Below are 10,213 nucleotides of genomic sequence, written 5' to 3' on the forward strand. Positions count from 1 at the left end.
ATTTTTTTTTTGTTTGGGTTTTTTTCTGTTGTTTTGTTTTTGAAAATGTCATTGAATTGAAGGGTTGATAGTTTTTTTTTTTTTTTTTTGGTTTTTTTTGGTGTTGTTTTGTTTTCGAAAATGTCATTGAATTTAAGGGTTGATAGCAAGTGTTGTGCTTTAACCAGGCCTCATGCAGCCCTCACTTCACATTCCCCTTTTCAGTTCACCTCCTCCTTCCYTCCCCACTCTGCCTCCAGTGGGATGGGAAGGAGAATCAAGGAAAAAAAGGTTAAAAATGGTGGGTTTTTTTAAAAAAAAAGGTTAAAAAACCTGTGGGTTTTTTTCAAAAAAAAAGGTTAAAAAAACTGTCAGCTAAGAACAATGTAATAATTGAAATAAAGTAATACTAAATAATTATAATAACTGTAGCACCTGGAGAGAGAGAGAGGGGAATAAAGCCCAAAACAAACAAGTGATTCCCAATAAATTTGCTCACAATGCCCAACCTGTCCCTGAACAGAAATTGTTCCCTCCCACCCTGTTATTTTCACACTAAATCCGAAACCACAGCGCTGTGAGAAACCCCTGCTCTATCCCAGCTGAAATCGGAACAGAAAGTAACAATTTTCAGTTTCCTGATGACAGTTTGCTTCCTTYAATTGCTTTATTTCCATTTTCTAGACTTTTTTTTTTTTATGATGTCATGGTATTTCTCCCTAGTCTCGTGGCCTGGATAAGAAAAAGAGTTTTTATTGTTAAGAGAAGAAGGGGAAGATAAAAACCAAGGAGAAGTCAAATTTTTGCAATTATTTTGAAAAATAAAACTTTCAGGCCTCATTTTTGTAAGGGAACAGAAAAAGGGGCACAAGCCCAATTTTTTCTCCTTTGCAGGTGACCTTTAATGAAAAGAAACTGCTCCAAACTCCAAGTGACAACAAGAGGGGTCAACAGCCCTTGTGTTGTWGCTTCATTTCTCAGAAGATTCTTGCTTTGAGAGGTAAAATGATCCAGAGGAAAAAGCAGAATATTGGGAATCTGGAACTCATGTTCAAATCCCAGTTCTGTCAGTAACTTGCTATCTGGCCCAAGGCAAGTTTTGTGCTAATTTTCCTCTCTTTCCTGAAGAGGAAACTGGAGCATAGTTCTGTGTATGTATTTTTTTTTTATCTGCATAAGATAAAAATATTTCCTTCCTCTTTCACTGAATCTATATTTACATTGTGTGGGTGCGAGAAGTCGTTTGGTTGGGTTTTTTTTTTTTTAATCAAACTGAAAACAAAACTGAAAGCTGAAATTTTTCTCCCCGTTGCTCCTGCGAGCAGAAATCTGTCCCTGTGATCTGTAGGAGGCAGCAATCCTCAAACATCTCCAGGCTTTGGTTTGCAGCAGTGCCAAACTTTGCCAGAAATGGGTGGTACTTCCCTAAACAAGTCTCTAAATAAGCATTTTCACTCATTTTTTTTATTACCAAAAACCTGTTGAAGGTCGGGCTACAGAGGCATTGTAAAGGGAGGGTAAAARAAGAAGAAATAATATTATTATGAAAGTGTGAAATGGTGTTGTCCATCATTTTTCAAGCTGTTGTTGAGATTGTGGTTCCATAGCAATKTTTTTCTTGTGTGTGTATTTGCTCTGTGCAGAGAGGTTTTGGTCTGCTGTGATGTGTTTTATTTATTATTATTATTACTATTACTATTTTAATAGTATTGTTATAATTAATTTTATAATAATAATTATGGTATAAAGACAACAGTAATTAATATTCTAATAATAAATAACAATATATTATGTTTTTTATTTTGAAATCAGATTAATAATTAATATTAATTATGTTAAGATTAAATCCTGTTTTTCCCCCTAGATCTGTTGTGTATAGCCCAAAGTGCCCCAGGAGTTAGAAGACCACAAGTTTGGAAATTCTTATTTGCATTGGTTGCGAGTCTGTTCTAGGGAAGCTTTTTGGACAAAGTATTTTGGAATACTGTCTTTAGGTGGTGATGCTGAGGTTCTTGAGAGGAGCTTTGTTTCTGAATGTGCAAGGAATGGCAGAAAGCAGGGCTCTGACTTTTATCATGCAAAGATTTTGAGAGCAACGCTGACAAAATGACCTGTTCCTCTGAAAAGTCACATTCAATTTCTTCTGTGCTGTTATTTATAATGTTCCTGCACCTCAGGCTCTTTTCCATTCTCCTTTCTCTGCTTTTAGAAAACTGTAAAAGTGCACCGGTGATGTATGAAAAATAACTTGTGTGTGCTCCAAACTTCTTTTAACAGCTGCATTTTCTTGCTTTTGCTTCCTCAGGTGTGCACGAGCTGTGAAGACAACGCAGAAGCTCACGGGTTTTGTGTGGAATGTGTGGAGTGGCTGTGCAAAACCTGCATCAGAGCCCACCAGAGGGTTAAATTCACCAAGGATCACACTGTCAGGCAGAAAGAAGAAGTATCTCCAGGTAACACGTTCATAGTTTCACCAAAAAACATGTGTGTCTGCATGGGAAAATGGTATTTTTTAAAAAAAGTGATAAATTGAGGTCTSTTTTTCTGTCAGTTTTTGGTCTCAGATAAGATGTAGAGGTTGCTTTTCTTTTTTTTTTTTAATGCAACATGTTTTAAACTAATAAATATGCATACATTTTGTTTTTCACGTGGAATGATTGCAAATTATTGTCTGCAGAACAGAGTTCAGCTGSAAAAAAATACTTCTGTAGACATTTGTCTCCTCCTAGTTTTACTAGARGTCTGATAAATGTTTAATATGAACTTTATTGTTGCATACAGCAGGAAAAGGAGCCAGAATAGATTATTTTCAGCATTCTGATAAAAAGCAAGCCAAAATTCAGGTTTTAATTTGGGGATCATTTGAAATGTTTTGCCTTAGAAATGTAAGGGAAGTTTGTTATGAATTGGGGCACTTTTCCTCAGTAGTATCCAGGATAATTTGGGCTGGGAGGGACCTCAGGAGATYATCTAGTGCAGTCCTGAGTTCCATTTGCTCAAGGCTTTATCCATTTGGGCCTTGGGAACCAGCAGTGGGGAATGTGGTCCACAGTGCAGCCTCTCTGTGAAATCTTGACTTGATTTCTGGTAGAAATTGTAGAATTTTCTTGTATTTCTATTCACTGAGAACCTCTTTKGTTTCAGTTTTTTCCCCCCACTGTGTCATTGTAGGAGAATAATAAACATTATAGGATCTGATAAACATTCTACCAGTTCTAATACATCCATTGTATTACTTTTCTGATGACTTGCATAATTTTCTTGCAAATATAAAAAAAAAATAGTTATGTACTATTTTAAATACATGTATTAAAACAGGCATTTATTTTCATTCCACCCTATCTAGTACTGTGAATTTTATATATAATRTGGGATTTCACTTCTGTAATCTGTTGCTCAAAGGGTATCTTCCACCATACTTTGAAGATTTACAATATTCTGTATCTCACTTTCACATTTGGTTAATCAGAAGAGAGTATTGAGTGTACTTTCAAGAGACAAAAGCAGTGGGTAAAAGTGGCTGAGGGACTGTTGGGCAGAACCTGATTTGGGGGTAGGAATGGCCTCAGTGCAGTCAGGACTCCTTGGGAGGAAATTTGTTGTTGAGTTGCAGAGAATTTTGACTGAATGATACAGATTTGGGAAAAAATTCTTCCAGATTTCTCAAAAACGAGCAAATGAGTGGATATGAAAAAGAGACCTTTATGGCCTGGCTGCAGTGTGAAGCCAGGCCATAAAATCCTTATGAACCCAGTGTCTGACCTAATTCTGGAAAATCAGGCTTTGCCAGTTAAATTGTTTAATGAACAGTTTTAATTTCTACGATCTGGTGGTGTCTCCTCTGCCCTTTGATGTTTGCTCACTGGAAACCAAAGGGAGACCTCACCCATTTAGGATGGAGTCTTAAAGGGAAGTTTGGATCCCCTGGTTGTTTCCTTCCGTGGGTTTCACACCTCTGAATGCCCAAATCTTGATATCCTCCAGCCCCTTTTCACCAAATCAGCTGAAAAAGACGTCAGAACACGAATTAAGTCACCACCTCCTCATCTCCACTGAAGAAAAGAGTTTTCTGGTTGTGCAACGCCTTTTGCAGCCTCAACAGTGGTGGCTACTCCTTTTGTAAATAATTTTGTGAGGCCCCAGGAGGTTATSTTAAAAGAGGTTCTAGGCCTTAAGAGATGGTGTTAAAAGAGGTTTTAGACATTTTTCATTGGAGAGGGTGCTTGAGCAAGGAGAATGAGACATTGCAGTTTGAGTTTATGGCTGTTACAGTCTGAGTGAGTAACCTGATGCACACCCTTGTACATCTAAGGCAAAACAGGAGAATGCAAATCTTGAATAACTTCAGGAAACCCTACTAACATCTTCCTTTACTCCACAGAGGCAGTTGGTGTGACCAGCCAGCGTCCTGTGTTCTGCCCTTACCACAAAAAGGAGCAGCTGAAGCTGTACTGTGAAACCTGTGACAAACTGACCTGCCGGGACTGCCAGCTCCTGGAGCACAAAGAGCACAGGTATCACAGCAAAGCAGATGTTTTTATCCACCCCACTTGCAGGAAGGTAGCTTGAAGTAAGTTCTAGTTCTGGCTGTATGGAGTACAGTCATCAGGTGAAAAGAAGTGAAAAATAAAACTTTTCTGCTCAGACGTAAAACTCACAAATAAACAGAGATTGTATCCCAAAAATGTGACTGGTAAGCGTGTGTCGCATTTAGAACAAAATTCTTCCAGTTGTTGGTCTGGTGGCTTGAGCACAAGTCCTTTCTTTCCAGTGAAGTTATTTGGTTGGAATTTGTTGCTATGCAGCTCTTCAGAGAGTCCTTAGAAGCGCAGGGGCCGTGTTATGCAACTGTGCACTCACGTGTGATTTCTCCATTTGTCCTTCAACCAGATSATTATATAACCACGTTACCTAACTGCTCCAGATTTGAGCAAATGGGGATTTTTTTTCCTATGGAAAGCTCTTTCAGAGGAAGAGTTAACCTACAGTTTGCCTAATACTGTACTGTGACAACACCATTACACTCACATCTTTGTGTTGCTGTTTTTTGGGCATCTCTAACTGGCCACTGAAGCTGAAAATCAGAATTAGATACAACTTCTGAGGAAAAAAATCCTGCTGGTTAGCACATGCAGTAGTGGTTTGGGATAGATGCACTCTGGTTAAATATTAATGGCCTTGCAATACCTGAGGCACCCATCCAAAGGGCTTTCTTGCCTGAGCAGGTGAATGTCAGGAGGTGGGGAAGTGTTGGCCCCTGTTGCTCCTTGGAACAGGCTAAACATTGCTCTGGCAGAGTTGCAGTCTTCCTCTTATATTCTCCTTTTTTTTCTTTTTAGGATTTATATCCCTTTTATAATGTGCCACCTCATTTTTGTCTCGAGTTGTTAAAGATTTCAGTTCCTTGATTTAAAGTGTTGCCAGCTTCTACCAGCTCAGCAATTTCTCTTCTTCTGTTTCTGCATCCTCGTCTTGCATGAAGTAACAGCTTTCATGCRTTTTCACATTCAAAGTGATGACTGCCTCAAAACATGAATTTTTCTTTTGCTAAAATCAGGCTGTGGTCACACAATGTCCTTTTGTATTTATGAAAATCGTAAATTMTTCCCCCAGTATTACAGGAAATAGACTATGAAATCAAATATACCATAAATAAAATATATCAGCCTTTGCTGACGCACGCTACCATGATGACAGTTAAATTTTGGATTTGAGCAGCTTCTTTCTTCAATTAAAGAAGTATTATTTTGTAAGTCACTCTGCTTTTTAGCAACTGTTATCACACCTTTCACATGTGTAAATCCTCACTGCTTTTTGCTACAGGTACCAGTTTATAGAAGAAGCTTTTCAGAACCAGAAAGTTATCATTGAGACACTAATCACCAAATTGATGGAGAAGACTAARTACATAAAATATACAGGGAAACAGATCCAAAACAGGTATGTTTTGAGGTTAAAACTGACAGAAAGCAACTCCACACACACTGTAGTTCCTTGAAATGGTTGGATTAGTGTGTTTTGTACCTCTCTGCTTTTATTCTTCCAGAAAGAGGAATTCTAAAGTTTTCAGTTCACTGTAGTGACTGTTGYCTGTTCAATGTGCTTGGTTGTGTTTGGTAACTCTTCTGCTCAGCCTGTGGACTYAATGGGCAGCAGTTGCCCTTTCTTGGGTGCAACAAAACCATTTATGCAATAAAATCTGTAGGAGACAGTCTTAAATGCTTCCCCACCATCAGCACATTAATTTTCTTAGTGTAGATCCCTCTTAGAAAGCGAAAGGTTATGACTCACGTTTTCATAACGTTTGTGACATATTTGAAGATTTATGTAATACTTTCATGCTTGGGGCTTTATTCACTGGCTACTTCAMACCCAGGAGGAAAATAAATCAGTGAAATGTGCTCTGCAGAGAGCCTTTGTGGCTGCTCCTCCAGCAGAGCTCAGGGCAKCAGCACCCAGGGAGATCCAGCACAGTCAGGGGTGCTGAGTGGAACTCGAGCTCTTCCTTCACTTTAGCAGTAGAGTTTTTCCCAAAATGACATTAAGCTTTGCTGTTATGAGTTTGAGCATTGTTGTTAAAATGGTTTAATATCTGTAGCACTCTACTTCAGATAAAAATTAGATTTAAACTGTTTTGATTGCCGTGGACCATTCCAGAAAACTGTTGAAAATGCACAATTCCCATTACAACAAGCATTTAATTTTTATTCAGTGACAGATGTCAGCAATTTTACAGGGTTATGGCATTAGAGCTTGCCACCACTTAATTAATTTTATCACAGATCACTCTTGCTCCCAGTTTTGTTTCTCCCAGTTATTTTCATGACTATTAAGTATCTGATGATTCATATATTGATTGATGCATATGACCAAGAAATGTACTCTAAGCAACAGATTTTTTTTAATATTGTTTGGAGGGTGGGTTTGTGGGTTTGTGAGCTAAAGAATATTTTCTGTATTGTCTACTTACAGAATTCTTGAAGTGAATCAGAATCAAAAGCAGGTGGAACAGGATATTAAAGTTGCCATATTTACACTGATGGTAGAAATAAACAAAAAGGGAAAAGCTCTGCTGCATCAGTTGGAGGTAATTTCATTTCTATCATAAGAAAAGAAAAAATGTCAGCCTTAATATTTTTTTTTCTACGTATTTACATTAAATTAAATTTCTAGCATTAGTCCCCTGTGTGTGTCTTGTCATGATTCCAAAGTGGAGGSATACAAGCAACTTGAGCAAGTGGGGTTTTTGGTGGAGGAAAGTTTGGTTTTTGAGGGRTGGTTGCTGTTTTTATTTGTATTATCTGTATTTTCTGCTTTGTTGATCAGGGCTGTCCCTGTGCCTTTTTCTTTCCCCATGCTTTTGCAATTCATAATTTTACACCTCATGCATGAAAAGTGTTCTAGCAGAACTTCCCATAAATTTATCAGTCCAGTAACAAATCACAGGAGAGAATTGTCTAGAATGGATACCTGCAAAAATACTACCTCCAGTTGTGTTTTAAAAAGTGTGTGTGTGTGAAGAGGCACACACACATACATACATAGATATAAATATTTACATAAAAATCAGCCATTAGCACAGRAAGTCCTGACATCTCGAGTARATATACTGATTTTTTTGTTTAATARCTGCATCAGGGGCCAGGAGTCCTCTTTAGAGGAGCTGAGTGAAACCATTTGATCACTGTGAATTACAAATACAAAAATCTGCTAATCTGTAAATGGAACCTTTTTGACTGGAGCTGCTTTTCTGCTTGCAGACTCTGGCCAAAGAGCACAGGATGAAACTTCTGCAGCAGCAGCAGGAGGTGGCAGGTCTCTCCAAGCAGCTGGAGCACGTCATGAACTTTTCCAAATGGGCAGTTTCCAGTGGCAGCAGCACAGCTCTGTTGTACAGCAAACGCTTGGTAAGGTTAGGAACACAGCTCCATTCATTAGAGATTAGATTAAGTCAGATGTGCATGCACATCCTTGTCAGAAGTACTAGGGTGTTAGAATTTTTAATGATTTCCTAGTGATTGCAGTATTTATGTGTGTTTTTTCATGGTTTACTGGTAACATAAATTAAAATGTTTCTRTAAGTTTGGCTCTCTGGTCATGGTTCTCTGCTGTTAAAATACCACAGAACTGTTGTAGATCTGCAGAAGTAGGARCAACTCCTTTTCTCTGGGCTGAAAACCATGAAGCCATGAAACACTGGGAGAAAATGTTGTGTCCTGCATCATCATTKCACCTCTTTTCAGCCCCTGAGTTTGTGACAAACAGTATTTGTATCACAGTGTCTGGTATCTAGCATTTAAATGTAAATATTACTGTATGTCTTTGTTCAGTCAGGCTCATCTCCTACTAAAAGTCTTCCAAAATTGATAAAAATTGGAATGAGGCTTTTGTTTGTTCATTCAAACAATACAAAGCTGAATATTTCATTGCTGTAATGACACTGAAGGTCTGAGTGCATGTTGTCTCACTAAGCTGACAGTTCATGATGAACAGAAATCCCAGAAGATTTGAAAGGAAAAACACAAACCAAAAACTGCCCATGGTTTTTCCAAAGGTTGTGCTTGCCTGATAACAGAAATTCTGTGGCAATGTTGAGAAAAGATGCTAGGTGCTTTTCTCTCAATTCCTAAAACTGATTCACAAAGATTTTTCTTATTTTCTCAYCGCTTAGTTGAGAACTTTCCAGGGAGTTTTGTGGGTTTTGTTTGGTTGGTTTTTGGGTTCGCTGTTTCAATTTAGTGGCAGTTTTTTTCTTTTTCCTTTGATACCCATTATTGATACTGCAGGCTATAGCAGAATATTACTTGTTTTTATCAACTTCAAGCAGTTAAATTCATTTGGTCTGCCTTATACTGCCTCTGCCAGTCATATTTTTTCATTGAATGGAGGAAAAGAACATCAGACTGAGTAATTTGTTCATAATTGCTTACTGTTGCTACAAAGGCTCTGCTACATGAGTAAGAAAACAAGTTTCATTTCAGGCTTCTTAATCATACAAACATTGGGCAGCTAAAGGAAAGGACCATCCAGCCCATAAATCTTCAGCAGATGAGAAGTATTTTCAGAAGAATAGACTGAGCTTTAGAAGGTTGGGAGTTGGGTAGCCAACCTATCTGTGGGCATTTGGGAAAATATTTCCAAGCAATGATGCCTTGATGAGCACATGAAACTTCTGCTCCAGCATATCTAGGAGGGAGGAATGCCCCAGGGAAAGCTCTATCCAAAATAGGAATAATGCACTTAAAATTTTTCCATGGTCATTTAAAAATCTTGAGTCTCCTTAAATGTTTTTTTATGTCTGTTCTTAAACTGACCTGCCTAAAATTGAAAGAAAAAAAAAAAACCAACCTTTTCTTTCCAGCTTAAACTAGAAGTTCTTATAAAATTCCTCCATTAAAAAGAAAAAAAAAATCCAAACTTGATCATTTTAAACAGTTCCGATGATTTTGCCAAGTATATCTCTTGAACTTTTCCAGGTAATAATCTGTCATTAAAGAAAAACAAGAGTTGAACTCCTCAAGTTTGGGTTTTTTTTTCAAGAATCATTTTTTTTTCAGTATCTGCTGTATGTGATTCTACAATTAATGCCTGTTATATCAGCTCCTGATATTTCTARTGAAACAACTGCAAGACATTTTCTTTCTAGGAACTAGATAAATACTGAGCATTTGATAGAATTTTCTCTTGTGTAATCACAGTCCAGTCCTTTGGAACCAAGGCACTGTAAGAATATGAAATTATCTGTGAATCTGAGTTTTCAAAGAGAGTTTATAAAAATTTGTACTTTGYCTGTCTGAAGAAAAATTTAGTACARAAGAAAATTCCCTGTGGTCATACTTGTTGCCAGAAAGATGGCACACTTTTCTTTGAAAGAAAAATGAATGGGCTAAAATAGATTTGTGGGGGAAAGACATCAATGGTTATGTAAATCTGAACTTCACTTGCAAGTAGTTAAAGTCATTGAACATAATGGCCAAGTTTTTGGGAGGTTATGTATTTCTAAAGGGAAGAATCATTATTTTTGTTTAGGCTGTAGTTAACTTTTTTTTTAAAGGTACTTTAGGAATAAGGGAAAGAAGTTAAAAATACCTCTTTATTTGTTGCTTGGAAAAGTTTCTTTATCTTTAACCTCAATTCTGTAGGGGCTGTTCAGGGTTTTTTTTGGGTGGTGGTTTATTTTTTTTTTTTTTGATTGGTTAGTTTCTGCTTTTTAAAATACTTCTTGCTATCAGGA

At 37.4% G+C, this 10,213-nt stretch overlaps 1 protein-coding gene across 1 annotated transcript in view; it reads left to right on the forward strand.

The window, feature by feature from the left end:
- The window catches only part of TRIM24 (tripartite motif containing 24), a gene marked incomplete at its 5' end in the record, with an annotated part of 52,159 nt that overhangs the window by 26,004 nt on the left and 15,942 nt on the right, over positions 1-10,213 (forward strand). Inside the window, 5 exons of the mRNA XM_057386086.1 lie at positions 2,285-2,432; positions 4,361-4,493; positions 5,803-5,919; positions 6,952-7,066; positions 7,740-7,886. Of these exons, the coding sequence (XP_057242069.1) occupies positions 2,285-2,432; positions 4,361-4,493; positions 5,803-5,919; positions 6,952-7,066; positions 7,740-7,886 (660 nt within the window). The remainder of the gene's footprint in view (positions 1-2,284; positions 2,433-4,360; positions 4,494-5,802; positions 5,920-6,951; positions 7,067-7,739; positions 7,887-10,213) is intronic.

This window comes from Malurus melanocephalus, unplaced genomic scaffold, assembly GCF_030028575.1.
Source record: "Malurus melanocephalus ecotype Western Australia unplaced genomic scaffold, MMel_1.1 scaffold_910, whole genome shotgun sequence".
NCBI classification, from domain to species: domain Eukaryota; kingdom Metazoa; phylum Chordata; class Aves; order Passeriformes; family Maluridae; genus Malurus; species Malurus melanocephalus.